The sequence below is a fragment of the Nematolebias whitei genome, chromosome 4 (assembly GCF_014905685.2).
Source record: "Nematolebias whitei isolate Nwh7 chromosome 4, NemWhi1, whole genome shotgun sequence".
NCBI classification, from domain to species: domain Eukaryota; kingdom Metazoa; phylum Chordata; class Actinopteri; order Cyprinodontiformes; family Rivulidae; genus Nematolebias; species Nematolebias whitei.
In genome coordinates this window covers 31,987,429-32,006,027 of record NC_056501.1, presented here as the reverse complement: position 1 = coordinate 32,006,027, position 18,599 = coordinate 31,987,429, and the positions used below count along the sequence as shown (strand labels likewise).

The 18,599-nt window shown below is 40.9% G+C and overlaps 1 protein-coding gene across 1 annotated transcript in view; it reads right to left on the bottom strand.

The window, feature by feature from the left end:
- Positions 1–18,599, bottom strand: part of tenm2a (teneurin transmembrane protein 2a) — a 272,924-nt gene that overhangs the window by 142,014 nt on the left and 112,311 nt on the right. Inside the window, exon 4 of the mRNA XM_037675395.1 lies at positions 17,685–17,744. Within this exon, the coding sequence (XP_037531323.1) occupies positions 17,685–17,744 (60 nt within the window). The remainder of the gene's footprint in view (positions 1–17,684; positions 17,745–18,599) is intronic.

Genomic DNA, 18,599 nt, shown 5'->3' with positions numbered 1-18,599 from the left:
ATATATATATATATATATATATATATATATATGTATATGTATATGTAAAGACGTTTTAAACCCTTCCCACACTTGCAATATTCTAAGCAATGTTTATAAAGTAAATGCTCTAAAAGAACACAGAATGTCATGACCTCAACTCTCAGCATCCTCTTTGCCATGGCTGCACTTTGCGCTCTTGGCCACGCCCACTTCTCCGCAGCAGAACGGAGATCACAGAGGAGGAAGGAAGAGGAAGGGAGAGCTGCAGGAGGACGTTTCTCCGACATTGTGGGCTACACAAAGGTGCAGCAGGTGCCAAATAATTTAAAATAATTAATTTTAAATAAAAAAATTCATGCCAACCATTCATGCTCATCCATCAATCAGCCGATTATGTGTCATGTCCAATTTTATTTTGAAAAACAGTTATAAAGCGAGTTTGCGAAAAATTAACTGCAGAGTAGCGAGAGATTACTTACTGTATTTCTATTTTTATTAAATAATTCAGGATATAGGTCACAGATCAGAAGGGTCTGGGGTTCTAAATTTGATAAGCTGCCACCAGTAGGCCCTTGGACGAGCCCCTTAACCCTGTCTGCCCCTCAAGCATGGTGGTTGACCCACTTTAAATGCATATCCAAACTTTTTAACAAGCTGAAACATTCAAAATATCAGGGCTGCTATATGTAAAATTGTGACTTAAGCCACAATAAGGGCATGTGTTTGTGACATCCCCTGCGCTGTGAGAGAAGGAACAAATATTCTCAAAGGGCAGATGTGGGTTTTGTTTTACAGCTCTTAGTTTTTGTGGCGTCTATATGGACAGAGTGAACAGTTGTAGATGGAAATCATAATCTCAGTCTCTGCATGCTTACTTTAGTCAATCAAATGAGCCACTCAGTAATAAACCACCTCTGGGGGTCAAAGCCAGCAATGCAGCTCCATAAATGAGACTATGTGGCCCTCATAAGCCCCTGAGCCACCCTATGGCATCTTGTGTCGAAAGCGATCAGTGCCGAGCCATCGGTCCCACATCCAGGCTGCCACGAGGATTAGACACCTGCGAGGAAGGCTAGCGGTGATGCCTCTCGTGGCACGAGTCCATTTCTTTCCTTTCAAAGAATAAAAACTTAAATCACTTCGGATTCTTATCTGTAATGAAGTACCATCGGGGGAGTGTGTGATGTTTGTTTCATGGCATGATAACGACCAACGTCATAATGAGCTAACTTCAGCAACAAGACAATCAAAGCCCTACAGCAGATGGTGGGGCCCCAACTCTTGAGACCAGTATTGAGCACTGCTGGTTTCAGACACAAAAATTGCCCCACTGTTGTTAAACATCTGCATCTGCATTACGATTTATGCAAATATTCTTATATGTGCATTTAAAACGGGAACTCTGCCATGCAGCGATCCAGATTCAACGCCCAAAAAGTTGCTATTTAGAGCAGCAGGACTCGTACCTGCACCCTGATAATCCTGCTGTAATGACCTCCTTGTCAAAAAAAAAAGAAAAAGTATAGTTTAACAAAGTAATGCAAACACGCTGCTGGAAAGTGAACCCAACGCTGCCCTTCCTTTTCTTCCTCCCCGTTTCCTTTCTCCTTTCACGCTGTTTTTTGTCCTCCACAAGTCTCCTGCAGTTCTTAAAGGCTGAGATGGCATTGTGGGAGTCTGATCACTACTGAGGCCACATGTGCACAACCAGACAGACGCGCACACACTGAATTTCTTTTGTGCTGCAGGAGGAAAAAAAATAAAAATGCACCTTTAGGAGTGAGTCTGTCAAAAAATGAAATTGCTGGCTGCATTACAAGCCTTTGAAGGTATTGAAAACTCATTTTTACAATCACCCCACAGGCAGGCAAAGAGACGTCTGTGAGCATTTTATGTGTGTATGCGTGTGTGAAAACAGTTTTCACCAGCTGTGTAAGACAATACTCTATTCTTTTAGTCAGTTTGCAGCTGATTATTACAGTCTTGGATACAGTTTGTTGTTGTTCCTCAGCCCTCCTCCCCACCCCAGTGCATCTTCACTGAGATAATCCTTACCTCGCTCTTCCCTTCAAACTCTAAGCAAAGTCATTTTCCCCCCAAAACACCCCCCCACCACCACCCCCATAGGGGGAAAACAAACTTTCTAAGCAAACCAAACAATGAATCATACACACACACAAACACCCCCGGCCCCCCACAATCCTCAGTAAAAAGACGCACTCCCGCAGAGGGACATCAAGAGGCTCTGAACGGACATAATGACTTTCAGATAATTATTCATAAAGGTGACTTTTGCACAAGAGGCCGAACTCAGCAGCAACAGAATGAGCCTGGAGTCAGCCACAGCTCAGGCAGATGATCAACATTATGGCCACACACACACATTTGCACACAGCGACACACACACTTCAAGACAACATAAGGCACGCATGTATGCAGAGTCCATGACTGCCCCGTCAAAACATTTCAATTAGCTACTGAGGACAATCTGGCCTCACACTGATGACCATACACTCCATCTGGGGGGTGTTGCAGTCAAACAAGCAGGGAGATGGGGGGGGGGGGGGTGGACAGAATGACAACACTCTTTAATTTAGTGAAATACAGAGGGCAGGATCGCTTTGATGGAAGTATTCAAAAGAAGCAGCAAGCTGGATGCCCCCCCCTCCCCCCCAGACTTGCAATATGGTCACAGAGAGCACATGAGAATTCTCTATTTTAGGGCTTAAATGACTACAAATTTTAAAAAGCCGACTTTAACATGAAAAAAATCAAGTCGACGTCGACTAGTCGATGTGACATCATAGGAACTCAAGACGCTATTCACAAAAAATTTAATTTATTATTTATATAAAAAAAGAACAACAACACGTCAGAACATATATTTATGCTCCTACCATGTATCATACTGCAAATAAGCCACAGGAAAACTATTATTAAGCTGCAAAAGTTAGTTTTATTTTATTTATTCCACTAAATCAAATAAAACCACAGCGGAGGTGGTGGTGGTGGTGGAGTCTACACTGGTGGTGATGTGCACCCCTGTTTTTACTTTTGTTTTATTTAGTGGATTCAATAAAATAAAAATAAAAACTATCCACCACCGTGTGCAGTGCGAGGTGGTGGATTCTCTACTGGCGGTGGTGGATCTCACTGTGGATTCATCCATCCATTATCTTTACTCGCTTATTCCATTTTGGGTCACGGGGGTCGCCAGTGCCCATGTCCAGCAGTCACTGTGCGAGGGGCGGGGGACACCCTGGATGGGTCGCAAGTCCATCACAGGGACACATAGAGACAAACGAGACAAACGACCATTCACTCTCTCATTCACACCTAGGGGCAATTTAGAGTTACCAATCAGCCTAACATGCATGTTTTTGGTCTGTGGGAGGAAACCGGATTACACGGACAAAACCCACGCATGCACAGAGAGAACATGCAAACTCCACCCAGAAAGGCCCCCGGACCGGGGTTTGAACCAGGGACCTGCTCGCTGAGAGGCAGCAGCTCTACCAGTTGCGCCACCGTGCTGCCCTCACTGTGGATTAAATAAAGCAAAACTAAAACCAGTGGGGCGGGCGTGGTGGAATCGGAAGAGTCATCTTTAGTAAATACTTCCACACTGCTGATGAATTTTTACCTGTTTGTGAAGACTTGGCCTGCTCCTCTCCTTCCATCTGCTTGGAAGAATCAGTTCTGTAGCCAGCGGCCCGGCGCTGATCACGTGACACAATCACTGACTGTGACTAGTCCAGGTGACATTTTGAAACTCACGAGATGTCCTAGAAGCGACCGGTCGACTAATCGACTAGTCTATTGAACTCCTACTCAATTTCCGTTGCGTCTCGTTCAACAACATTATTAAAAAAACAACAGCTAAACAAGTTGTTGTACCCAATCTAACTTATCTCCCCCACATCTAACTGTTCGTCATGGCTACACGGTGTTTTAGCATCATCCATAACACAGCAGTCATCCACAACAACTGTCTCAGAAGTGCAGAGGAGAGAAGCGCTGCATTGCCCCTCCATGATCTGTCCCATGAGAACCAGTTCCCCTCCTCCGTCAGTCATCTCCTCTTGTGCATTTTCCTCCATCTCTGGTTTCTAGCGTGGGCCTTTATCGTTCCCGTATGGAAGATGTTACTGAGTGATTGCGGTGATAAAGGAAAAGAGGAATAGATCAGTGAAAAATGGCAAGGACAAACTAGACTTTTCCTCCTGTCTGTCTGTCGGTTCACCTCTCCAGACCATTCCTCATTTGTCTCCCATTTTCCTCCCTTCTCCTTCTCTCCATCACCCTCTCTTTGGTGCAGGATAGTAATCCCATTAGGATCAATATTCCAGGCGAGTGAGCATCCTTTCACTGCAGCAATTACAAACCTTTAGAGACATAAAGGAGAGCATTTCTTCACAGCTTAGACCATCAATCAACTATTTAGCTTCGGAGGCAAAGGATGTTGTGTCTGCGTGCACGTTGGGTCAGTGTGTGTGTGTGTGAGTACACGCTGCATATCGCAGCAATTGTTCCGTTTGAAATGACTGTTGGGATTTTCGTCTTATATATATCCTATTATGGGTGCATGAATACATGAGAGCTCCTTAATGCACACTTCCCATCTGACGGCGCAACAAGGCCCTATGGTTTCCCTGGTGAATGCAGCAAGTATTAGCATCGTCCACAGTGGGATTTCACAGACAGGGCTAAGCTCGGATGTTTAGCAAGGGGTTAATATTTCATGCCTTCACATTATCTCTTCCCTGCAATCTTCCTCCATCCTTCCTGTACTTCCATCTCAAAAATTCTTGCCAGTCACCTCTGCAGGAGCACTTGTTTGCCGTGCTTGTGTAAAAGAAAACTACACTATATGCTAATTTAACAATCTTTGAACTAGATTCCTTGACAGCGGTGGAGCCTTCCTAAGATTGTACTCAGAAAAATTGGACTTTTGCTAACACAAATACCACTCTCTCACTCCCCGCTCTCATCTGAACACCCCCTGCCCCATACCGCACACACATGCACACGTTTTTTTCTTCAGTTTCTAATGAGGTGGCATGACTGACAGCAATGGCGGGGGCATATCACTTCTCATCTTGTCAGCTCCGCGGCCACTTGTGCCCCTCAATGTCACAGGCGATGCTCTTTGCCTCAAGGCCGCTGGCTTCCATCTGAGCCCCCCACCCCCTTCTGTCCCATCTGGCACGTTTTGCCCCAAGACAAAGACTGCCCCAATCAGGTCACATCTGGAGGCATCCTCGGTGGCAGGCTGGGTACAGCGCACAGTGGCAGCGAGAATGCATCAGAAAGGAAAGACGCAATTCATTTAAGAGATTTTATTCATTCTCTGCAGCGAGAATTTCATTTGTGTCTGCTTTAGAATTTGTTAGAGGGTATAACAAGTTAATCATCTCTTTAGTGCAGAAAATAAAAGTGTCTGTACAGTAGGTTTGATGCAGCTTACAGCAGAATCTCAAACAACACACTTTAAAAAGTTAAAACCCATAAAAACGCCAGCGAAGAAATGACAGATCCAAATGGCTCGCTATTTTTATCAGCCTTTCAGCGCTCCATCATAGCCCGTGGCTCACAGTGTCAAAATGATCGTTCTAATTCTTTGCCATGAAAAAATTCAATTAGACTATCATTAAACTGAGCTGATGATGAGGTTCTGTTTATCGTTAGCTGCACATTATTCGATTCTTCATTTAACAGGCAGCGCCTCATTTACTGATGTTCCATTTAACAAATGCTTCTCGAAAAGTTTCTTTTGCCTGAAAATGTGGGAGGGAGTTTGAATGTGTTTGTCAAAAACAGAGAAACTCAGACTGTTTTGTTTTGACACATTTACATACAAAGTTCCCCCAAGTGGGCAACGTTTCTTCATAAAGCAACTTGGACTTGGTTACTGGAATTGGAGGGCCACAAACTGACATGAAATAAGGACATGGTGCGCCACCTGCATCTATCGTGCACATCACATGAAATACACACAAATAAATTATTGCTGTCCTCAGATAAAGTTAGTCTGTTGCATTTTAGTAGATTGTTCAGTTCTTTCTATGAATATTCTTTCAGGTAAACATGTTCAAGTCTCAAGGCAGGCGATCATGTAAATACCCTGTGTCTGTGTATTCGTCTATCTGACTGTAAGCAAAGTGGGTGATGAACTGCATGACATATTTTAATGAAAATCTCATGAAGTAATCATTGTGTGTATATTTAAAACACCTTAACATTTGGAGTCAACATAATTTAAGATGGCTGCCACAGCATATAAACCTTAGCCAACACAGAAATGGAAATGAGGAAAATCACTGTAATGCCACTTTAATTGGTGATATATCACTTTATCCATGCTGCTGATTATCCATGCTGCTGATCTCTTGCCTCTAAACTGCTGTATTCATACCCATCTGCTCACTACAAACTCACGTTCGAGCTGCTGTTTAATATAATGTATTATTTTACATTATTAGTGTTTAGCATATAACCTAGAGCCTTATATACTGTTTCTTTTTATACTTTATATCTTTGCTATTTTTGGGTGTAACTGGGACCTTGAGTACACAATTTCGTTCTGCCTCATGTACCACATGTGATGTGAATGACAATAAAGATATTTGAACTTTGAAATGGCTTTAAGTAAGTCAGTTTCTTAGATTATGAGCTAAAGTTTGATCTGAGAGTCACTCAACAAATTCTTAACAAATCGCACATATGTTTGTTTAAAACGTTAGAAAACAAGTAAAACCAATTCTATTTGTCTGTTAGCAAAATATCCTATGAATATCTAGACAGATTTGACCAATTCCTGGATGTACATCTACAATTGGTTACCTTTTGGAGTCAACCTTATTCAAAATGGTTTGCTATCAACCTAAGAAAACATAGAAAGGGCACTAATTCAGTCAGTTTTACAGTTATTGAGTTAAGATTTTTGTCGTAGTAGCTGAGAATCATACCCTAACGTTGTGCACTGAGAGAATGTGCAAAACTTTTGTTGACATTTTTGACATGCAAGGTGGTGGGGGCTACGCATAATACTTTTAATTCAATTTTGATTCAGTTTATTTATAGAGCATCAAGTCACAACATAAGTTATCTCAGGACACTGAACAAAAAACATTCACATATATCATAAATGCCAATTAATAAATTTATCTATCTAAGAAAGTAATTATTAATAACAATAATAAAAAAATAAATGTTAGTTCTAATAAGTCCACGTTATTTGCATGAGGATGGATTTCGAGGGCTGGATTAAAACTGTTTAAAGACTGACACTAGTGTCTTATTTTGCTCTTTGCAGGCCTTACACACTCAAGTCTGTAGACACAAGCAAAAATAAAAAGGTTAACACGTAAATGGATCTGTAAAAAAAAGAAAGAACAGAAGACCAAAGCGAGCATGCATGTATGAAAGAGTCTTAGGGAAAGCAGCAGAAGGGGCTTGATAACACTTGTGGTGCTGGATTAACTGTTACATCCACAGTCTTGTAGCAGGAGAGACGAGGACTGAGTCTAAAGCCGAGCCCTCTTATTGTGAAGGATTTTTATTTCTTTCTTAACTAACAATAGAGCGGGGGAACAGATTGACTCCTATAGGGCCAACACTGTCTGTTCTTGTTTTCCCTTTTTCCATTTATATAAATCTCTTAATTCTGCACCCATAAATGGATCCCACACTAGTTTGTGGTGCTATTAGAAAACCATCTAACCAAATTTGTTTTGTTTTTTTACTCCCCTCATCCATTTTCATGTTTTATTTTCGTGCTTGTTTTCCATCTCCTTTGGCTTTCTCTTCTCGTTTTCAAGCGTGCACATATTTTAACACAAGGTCCACACAACAATCACCTGCTCATTCCTGTGAATACTCTGGAGATGGAGAAGACGGGCTAACAAGGGAACAGGGGAGGGAAAACAGAGTGCTGGAAGAAACGGGGCCGAGAACATCTTTCTCTGGAATCAAACTGTGTGCCTTCATCTTCCCTCATAGATCATCTCCCACGAGACATCAGAACCAAAGACCTGCTGCGTCTGTTTACTCTGCGGCACAAGGGAGGAGACTAAATCAAACTCATTTTAGCAAAGAGAAATTATATTTCCTGTGATAGCTCTCTGTGCGGAAGCAAAGTTTCCCCTAAAGTTGCCTCGATGAACAGAGTTCTCTTGCCACGCTTTCAGAAGCTGAAAATTTAGCACAAATGAACTTAACACTTGTTGGTGTACAGTCAAATATAACAAAATGACACGCACTCCCTGTAGACCATGCCCTACGTTCTAAATGTGATCATTCCAATTGTAATTATTTTTAGTTTCACAGCATTACTGCAGACACTCCAGCTTTTTACATTTGGTGGCTTTACCTAAGACTTTTATAAATCTTGCAACATGGATTTCTTACAATGTGCAAAGTTACAAGTCTTTTCTACTGTGTCATTTATTAAATATAACACATTTTACATAGGGCTGGGTGATATGGACCAAAATTAATATCTCAATATTTATTAAGATAAATCGCGATATACGATATATAACTCGATTTTTTTTTTCTTTCCATAAAGTTATAAGAAAAATATATTTCTGAGTCAAAGCTTTGTCCCATTTGTCACACAGGCACATTTATTACCAAACAGCTGTAAATGTACAAAATAAACGTGTAAAAAGTAAACCATGTTTATATATTAAAGTTTGTTTTATAGACATTTATTTACATACATTAAATAATAATCCTCTTTAGCTGTGCTGCCTTCACGACGTCAGTAAGACTGTGTGAAGCAGCACGTGAGGGGCTGTGTTTGTATCCAGTGATGGAGGAGGAGGGGTCGCGTAAAGTTGACGGCACAGAGGGGCAGAAAAAAGAACTACATGTATTTTGTAGTCTAATGCTACTCGGTGGTTATGATAGAGCCGTTTTAACCATTGTGAATTGAAAAACTTGCGATACATCGAGTATATTCGATACATCGAGTATATTCAATAGATCGCCCAGCCCTAATTTTACATACAAATTTTCAGTCTTTTGTCAATCAGTTGACTAAAAACATTATTTTTGTATTTTTCTTCCTCTGAACATGCTGTGCACACAGAGAATGTAATACTGAGAAGTTATGATTGTTCTTAAGATGAGCGTATGGATTTCTCTGAGGATCATTGAGCATGAATTTGAGCAATTGGAGTATTGCAGTATAATGGTCCTAATCTGAATTACTCAGTTCTTGTTTAAGATTTTTTAAGCCTTTTATCTGTGTATTTACTGTTTCTTCATTTTAAAATGTTGCACATACAGGATTAATGGGAATATAACCTATTTTTATTAGAATTACAGTCACGTACTTGAACTTGGTCTAACTTTTGTTTCACTGTGAATCACATCCTTTTAGCTAAGCTGTGGGACCACTTGTGTAATATCAATTTCTTCAATTTATTTTTCATTCTATATATATATTTTATATGATTGCCTACTGTTGTCATCATTCTTTGTTAAAACAGGTCTCTCTTGTAAAAGATTCCTCGAGGCTCAATGAGACTAACCTGTATAAATAAAGGTTGAATGAATACAAAAAGGAGGCAAGCACAGCAAAAAAAAAAACCAAACAAAAACAAAATAAAAGAAAAAATAAAGATAAAAGAAGTGGTCACAGTTAAGCACATTACAGGTATGGCATTTTTGATTTTATCTTTACAATGTGGAAACTGAACTGTGACATCTTTCATCGAGCGGACAGTCACCGCTTCAGCATGTGTTTACAGAGCCAAATGACAATATTCATTATAGCCATGGGGGGGGAAAAAAGAAAAAAGGATAGATAACACTCCTTTGAGCACAAACAATGGCATTCGAGTTAGTTTATCTCTTTGCACATTATCCCAATTATAATGTCAAGAGAATCAAATCTGTGAATCAGCAATTTTCCATTTTGACAACTGGGCTGCAAGATATTATGAGAAGAAATAAATGCATTGCATTTCAAAAGAACTTGATAATACGGCTGCTTTAGAATCTGCGTTTGTGTGCTTGCTTTCTTAATTAAAAAAAAAAAAAGTTTTCCTGCTATTTGCTACATATTGAGTGTGCGCATGTTGATGAATAGATACGTGCTGACAGTCTGGCAGCCTTCGTGAGACTCTGCATCTTTGTCAAACCGCAGGCGGACTGACTGATGAGGAGACGAGCAGCAAAATGAGTAAAGATGATCATGAATGGGAACGAGGGGAGGGAGGACAAACCGGATGGGCAGGGGGTGGGTGGGTGGAGTGATGGGCTGAAAGTGGCATTTAAAGACGAAGAAACAGGCTGAGGGACATAAACGGGGCTGTGATTGTGCTTGAAATGTGGTGACAGAGAAAAGGGTGAAGGGGGGGATGAGATCATAAAAGTAAAACACGACCAAAGGGAGGGAAGTGTGCTGACTCAGGCTATAAAAGAGGAAAAAACAAACAAAGATGTATGTGTGCATGCCAGTTTTTGTGTCGGTTGTGTGTATGAATAGAAGCAGGGGAGGAAAAGTGGCACACTGTAATAAGAAACGTGACCTATTGATCGGTTGGAAAAAGATGTAAGCGGTTAGGGGGTGAGGGGGGCATGGTATCAGGACAAGACCACCCAAGAATATGGCTTCATCTTCTCTGAGGACTGAATTTATCTCCATTTCATTTAGATTTAATCAACTGCCAACACATATTTAGCATCACACCAAAGACTTCTGACTTGGTGACAGATAAGATCTGACTGTTATATGAATATGATGTGTGGTTAAGGTAAAAGCCTGAGGGCTGCAATGTGCTGTTATGTGGAAAGTGTTAGACAAGGGTAGGAAGTGGGCTTCCCCAGATTGACAATCCAATTAAATGACTGTGGGTGTGTTAAGAGCAGCTGCAGACCTCTCAGACAAACGACAAACAACACAAGCCTGCAGAGACACTTGAATTTAGAAGTGTTGGGGTTTTTTTCTGTCAGTGGAGCCGATCCTGCGAGAATCCTGCTGCACTACAATATGAACATTACCTGAAACATTCCAACACTGCTGCTTTCCAAAATTTCAACGTATGGCAATTTTCCTCGATAAAATCACAAAATAGTTTAGGTGGTACTTTTGTAACATTTTTGGGTTGCAAATGCTGATGTATTGATGTATAAACTGTATAGGATGTAGAATGATACCAAAATGATAAATGGACTGTACTTACACAGAACCTTTCTATCTTATCAAGACACTCAAAGTGCTTTATTCTACAATCAGTGTCCTCATTTACCCATTCACACAGCACTCTACTAGATCTATACAAAGCTAATTGAACAAATCATTCTAAAGAGACTAATCAGAGCTTCATCACATTCATACACCGATGGGACACACAAAATCAAAATAAATCTTAAATTGCTCCAGTGGCTTATCAGAGTCACTATGGTAACCATAAACATGCATGTCTTAGGGCGGCTGTGGCTGAGTGGTGTGAGCAGTCATCCTCCAATGCAAGAGTTGGGGGTTTGATTCCACCAACAGTCATTTGCTGAAGTGTCCCTGGGCAAGACACCGAACCCCCTCATTGCCTCAGATGTGTGTCCCATTGGTGTATGAATGTGATCAATTTTTTGTATAGATCTAGTAGAGTACTGTGTGAATGGGTAAATGTGGCACAGATTGTGTTGTAAAGAGTTTTGAGTATAAGTACAGTCCATTTACCATCTTACTCCTTGATAACTGTCTTAAGGAGATGGATAGAAATGCAGATTTGAAAATAATCCTCAGACAATTGCTGTGTAAAAACTCAATGCATAAAATATTCCTGAAGTGTAAGTTGAAGAAGTATGCCATCATCACAATTGTTAATTTTTACATGACTACAGTGTTTTATGTTGGAGATTTGACAAGTAAAAAAAACTCTTTACAATAGTCCCTGGTTTATACTGGGATCCGTACCCTGAAGCCTCGCGATAAATGAAAAACAATGAAGTAGGGATAGTAGTACAAGTAGTAGTTTATTTTAGTACATATATATATATATATATATATATATATATATATATATATATATATAGATAGATAGATAAATATAAATATACAAAGGTGTTTTAAACCCTTCCCACACTCTTGCAATATTCTAAACGCTCTAAAAGAGTACAGAATGCCATGATTTCAGCTCCATGCCTCCTCTGCTTTTTGTCACCTGCAAAAGCTCTTGGCCACGCCCACTTCTCCGCTCTGCACAGAGATCAGCTGATCAGCTGCAGCAGGAAGTTTATCCTACAGTGTGAACTGCACACTGGTGCAGCATGTGGTAAATAATTTAAAACAATTCATTTTAAATAAAAATTCCATGCTGATCATGCGGCTCATCCATCAATCAGCCAATTGTGTGTCGTGTCCAATCTTTTCTTGAAAAAACGAGATAGAGCGAGTCTGCGAAAAACGAACCGCAAATTAGCGAGAGACTACTGCACTTCCAGTTATGAAGAGAAAATATGGGGCAAAGATTCAATCGAACTTAAGGAGAATTTGGATGTGCACACACTACAGTCTTGAGGGGAGTTAAAAAAAACAAAACATAAGTTATATAGACTTGAATCACACACAAAGGTGTGTCACTCAGGTGAAAGCAAACAAAAAATCTTTACATTTTGGTGTACAAACTAAATAACAACAAAGACAGTAGAAATAGGAAGTTTGCCCAAAAAGTTGAAACGTTCAGACCACTCAAAAGTGTGTTATAGCATTCTACTTGTGGCAAAATCTTTACAATACAATTTTTTTATAACTGCATTTGTGAAAAAACAAAACAAACAAACAAAACAACAAAAAGTTCTGAAATGCCAGTTCTGTTATGTAAGGTTCAACATTCTCCGACCTGTTTAAACCTTAAAGGATGTTTAAACTGTGACGTGAGTTGTACTGCTCCAAAGAGGGATGAGCTTTGCCCAAATCCATCATCATCATACAATGCACTGCTACCAAAAGTCCATCCATCCATCCATCCATTATCTTTACCGGTTTATTCCATTTTGGGTCACGGGGGTCGCTGGTGCCCATGTCCAGCAATCACTGTCCGAGGGGCGGGGTACACCCTGAACGGGTCGCAAGTCCATCACAGGGCCACATAGAGACAAACGAGACAAACAACCATTCACTCTCTCACTCACACCTAGGGACAATTTAGAGTTACCAATCAGCCTAACATGCATGTTTTTGGACTGTGGGAGTAAACTGGAGTACCCGGAGAAAACCCACGCATGCACGGAGAGAACATGCAAACTCCACCCAGTAAGGCCCCTGGACCGGGGTTTGAACCAAGGACCTGCTCGCTGAGAGGCAGCAGCTCTACCAGTTGCGCCACCGTGCTGCCCTGCTACCAAAAGTCATACCGCATTATTCTCAATGGAGCTGCACAACTTCATGTATTCTTTGAATTGTTTTTTTTTCTAAAAGTGCAAGAGAAATATCATTTTAGAAAATTGTGACAGAAACAGAATAACAGGCACAAACAGTTGTAAGAAGGCTGCTTCAGACATCTTTGATAAAACATGTATATCCTGTTTGCTTTTCTGTGCCATCATACGTGAAACATGAGAACAGATCCAATGGGAAAACGGAAGAGGTTGATTTGACCTTATTGATAGTTTGACTCAGTATTGTCAATAACAGCAACAGCACTTGCTTCCTTGTAATGAGATTCTTCCCTCATGACCAACCTTGGCAGAGCTTCTGTGTTTGCAGAGAAGGAGTTCTGAGCAGCAGGTACGCTGGGAGCCTATAGACAGACCAAACAATTCAAATGCCACAGGGGTGATTGATTAGCTGACCGGACCTGGACTCATACGTCAATAAGTTTGACCATGAACACGCAGCATAAAAGGGAGAAGTTGGGCATCGGTGTGATGGGACAGAAAGGGCAGTTTGTATCAAATGCTTGACACTTCCTCAATAATTGGTGAGATTGTTTATTATTTAGGGAAGGGAGGGGGGTAGAAAGTAAATGGATGATATACACTTGTCTATGTCATCCTACTGTATCTTAATTTCATTTAGTCCTTTTTTTATATTTTTTATTTTTTAGATTTAGTCCTTTCTTAAACCAATTATCATTGAGTAGCTTCTCTGATGGGCAGCACGGTGGCGCAACCGGTAGAGCTGCTGCCTCTCAGCGAGCAGGTCCTTGGTTCAAACCCCGGTCCAGGGGCCTTTCTGGGTGGAGTTTGCATGTTCTCTCCATGCATGTGTGGGTTTTCTCCGGGTACTCCAGTTTCCTCCCACAGACCAAAAACATGCATGTTAGGCTGATTGGTAACTCTAAATTGTCCCTAGGTGTGAGTGAGAGAGTGAATGGTTGTTTGTCTCTATGTGGCCCTGTGATGGACTTGCGACCCGTCCAGGGTGTACCCCGCCCCTCGCACAGTGATTGCTGGACATGGGCACCAGCGACCCCCGTGACCCAAAATGGAATAAACGGGTAAAGATAATGGATGGATGGATAGCTTCTCTGTTCTAAAATAATTATAATTTTAGGCAGATATTTTTGATAAAACAATGTTCCGGCCTTTTTTCAGATGCTGCCAGCTCATTCATTTCCTCTTAGCTTTGGTACATAACGGATAATTCTCTTTAGGCTTCAAACTGATTCATGTTTCATTTAGTGTGGCTGGATGGGTCTCCAACCATAACGATAAATAAAAGATGGATATATCTGCCATGATGTCACTCGCTGGTTGGCAGTGATATTTTTAAGCCTTCAGTTGAGCATTTAGCAATCACCCTTTTTTGTAGCCCAAAGGGATGAAGAAGTGATGAGTTAATGCAATCATCTGAGTTTTAGTCATTGGGTGATTGAATGCAGAGGCATTTTGGTCTTTGGCCCATGACATTGCCCCTTGAAAATGACAAAATGAGCTGAGAGATTTCATGACCTATTTGTCTGGCGGTGCACGGCTGACGTTTCACTGGTTTATAAGAGACTTTAGCTCTTTTAAAACTGCCATCAAAAAGCAACAGAAACATGACAAGAGGTCAAAGCACAAGTATATTTTACACTGTATGAGCTAAGTCATTAAAACAACTGTGTAAGAAGTGCATGGAAGGAAATGCATTAAAATATAAAAGCATTACACAGTGTCTCAATATTTTACTTGAGTGCAGAAATTTAAGTGACGCACCCATAATTTGTACTGCTTATTCTGTGAAAACAAATGTTTCTGTGGCCCTAAATCTTTCCAAAAGCTAAAAAGATAATGTTTCATGATATCGGTGTGTTTTGTTAGATTTGGAAATACACAAAAGTTAATAAATGGGTAGCCTGAAGGATGCGAGTGTTGCTCACTTGGACGTGAACAGACAAACAGATGCTATCAAGCTGATTCACTTAATTATGGAATAGGATCAAGTGACTTAACCCTTACTTGTAAGCAAAGAAAGCAATAAGTAATTATCTACCACATGGATCATGTTAATTTCTTCATTTACCAATTAAATGTGTTTCAAAATGGTTACATTCCCTATTCGTGCTTGCACTTTATGGAGCCAGTTTGTACCTGTTTTTCAGCTATTTTACAAGTGCAGGGAAATTTGACACTGAATGTGATTTAAGATCCTCCTGAAGTTTCACCATCCTTGTAATCAGATGAAGTCCTGAGGACTAAATATGTTAGGTGAGAGAAAGAACAGATTTTATTTGTTTAAACCAGAATCAAGTGCACCCTTCATTATTTCCTGTAAACCTTACGTTTTACCACATATCCGGTGCAATGTGCATGTGTTCCTCTTATCGGTGTCCCTCCCTTTCTTTGTTCCCTCTGCTATCTGCTTGGCAGCAACCAAACTGTGTTGACCAATTTATGAAGAGACACATTATCCCATACGAGGCCCCATCTATGCAATCAAGAAAACCTGATGAGACCCCTGGAGAGATGAAGGGAAGGTCAGCCAAGGAAGGAGGGATGACAGGGAAAATACATACATATATATATATACAGGCGTTAGAGCTGGAAGAAGACGAGGGTGGGAAATGTGGCAAAAAACAATGAGGCAAAATCAGAAGATAAACGAGGCACTATTTCAGTGGCAGGATTTATGTACTGTCAACATTACCCTCGCTATTAGGGGGAATCCAATTACTCTGCACCTCTCCTTTCGCTTTACAGAAGGAACAGAAGGAAGAGAAACGCTAAAGAGTGAAGGGTGCAAAATAAATTCCCATTCCTATTTCCAACACAAATTTGAAAATTACGAGAAGGAGCAGACGGCGTAAAGCGGAATGCACTTAAAAACAAAGTGAAGCAGAAGGGAGGGGAGGATGCAGGTTTCACGCCGGTGCAGGATAAAAGAACAACACAGGAGTGAAAAGAGGCGACTGAAACCTCCTGCACATGCAGAAAGTTTGACAGAGAGGAGAATTTATGAAAGGTGGAGAGGATGAGGTGATTTGGAAAGACGGAAGCTCCCTCTAGATTTAACGGCGTGCAACTCCGCTTTTAAACGGCTGATAAATTATACATGAAGGATGCTGAGACAATAATTATGAGCTGTTTTAGTGCAGGGGAGCAGGATGAACAAATGGTGACGGAGTGGAGGGCTGAAGTCAGCCAAAACATCTCTGAGTAAAAAAAATAAAAATCTCTGGAGAACACTGTGGGGGGGGGGGGGGGTCTGGAGCTGGAAGAATCAATGCATTAACATGATATAATATTGAAGGCTGCATGGAGTCGGTACTGATGATGTAGTGACGATTTTTCCCTGAACAGCAAAAACATGAGCAGTGGATTTCTTTTCAAAACGTGCCCTCAGGTTAGCGCACCTGAAGCAAGGCCTTTTGGAATTTGGGCTTTAGTTTATGTGACCTAGCCTGGAGCGCGATGAACACTGCGTTCATAGTTCTCTGTCAGTAAAATCTACTGGTCTTCCTTTCATCAGTGACAGTCTTTCATATGGCAGCTATATATTCAACCTGTCTCCTACTAATTAATATAAATCTGTAATAAACCTGCACCTCCTGGATAGATAGAAAATGTCAGCCCACATCTGGCACTATCAGTCTGTGAGTGTGTGCATGTTTGTGTGAGAGGTTTGAAATCTATAAATGAGCACGTGAGGAAAAAAAAGGCGAAAATGAGATAAAAACAAATTGACAATCTAGCAAAAACAAAGAGATGACAGAAAATCAAACATCTTTCCCCGGCGCTTCGTCCATTCTAGCTCACTTCAATGCTTGCCGCTGTTCGAGAAAGAGTGTGTGTGTGTTGTCATGAGCCTTTTGTCTTGTTTCGCAGGGCTCATTCCAAGGCTGTATGGGAGCAGCCGGTGATCGCAGCAGTACTGTTGTGCCCTTAAGCACAGCCACTTAACCCAGGCTAACTCACTCACTCAGTCCGCTCAATATCCAGCCGGATAAAGACCGGGAAAACCACAACGGCATGCTGCTTAGCATAAAAGCTAAAAATAGGCACGGAGCCTCTTTAATGCCATGTACACACACTGAGTACTTGTCATATCTGCTATGTGTGAAAGGCTGTTTATCAGTATTAGCAGTCATGTGCGTTAGATCCGTGGTTGGTAATCGTGGGCGACGCCACATTTGGTGGCACCGTTGGCTCTAAAGCAGACAGAGGCTCAGCTCTAACCTCTTTCCTCTGCTTTTGTGTACAAATACACACACAAACACAAACACACACACACGCTCACACAATAAAATGAAAGGTCAATTTCTTACCACACCACTGGTCTGCCCAAGAAACCTGAATTGATTGATTTGACTCAGTTTTACTGCAGGCTGAGGGAGAGAAAGAGGGAGCGGGAAACAGAGAAAAAAGGAAAAGAAGAAAGGGAAAAGGTTGACAGAGCAGATGATTGTGCAAACCATCTTTATGATCAAGCAATTATTTTTTGGCTACTTCTTTTTTACAGCCAAAGAGGTACAAAAAAAAAAAAAAGGTTTTACAATTTTTTTAGGATTTTGAAGGCGAGCCCAGAGTTCCACTGTGAATCTGCAGATCCAGAGGACTTCAAGTACACATGTGAAACGTTAGCCCCACCCACACCCGAAGAACTGTTTTAAATACACAGAAGTGGTCTTTTGAATGTTTCAGCCTGGCCTCCACATAAAAACATTTTAAAAGCCCCCCCAAAACATTTTTTTTTAAGTTATCAGAGGGAACATTTTTGAAAAGCCACCCTTGAGTTTTAGCGCAGACAACCTAAACGACCTTTTGAAAAAGGACGGTGCCGTAGCTGGACCTCAAATCTAAGCTACAATCCAAAGCACAGCAGATGTACCAACGATGCACCAACAGCAGAAATAATAGAAAACATATATTTGCGTTTGTGCTGCAGACGCTTGTTGCTCAACTTTGCTGCTTAGCTGCACAACATGACTACACCGTATCATTTAATGAACAAACAAGGCTGGTAACAACCTTATATTTTTAAATTTAAATATCTAAAGGGAAAAGACGGTTTCATAACTCTTTTGAATGTTCCCTGTATACCAGTGGTTCTCAAACTGGGATCTCCGGACCCCTGGAGGTCCTTGAACCTGTGCTTGGGGGGTCCAAATAAATAAATAAATAAATAAAATAAATTTATATTTTTTACAATTGTATACATGTTTGACAACCCGTTAAAACAC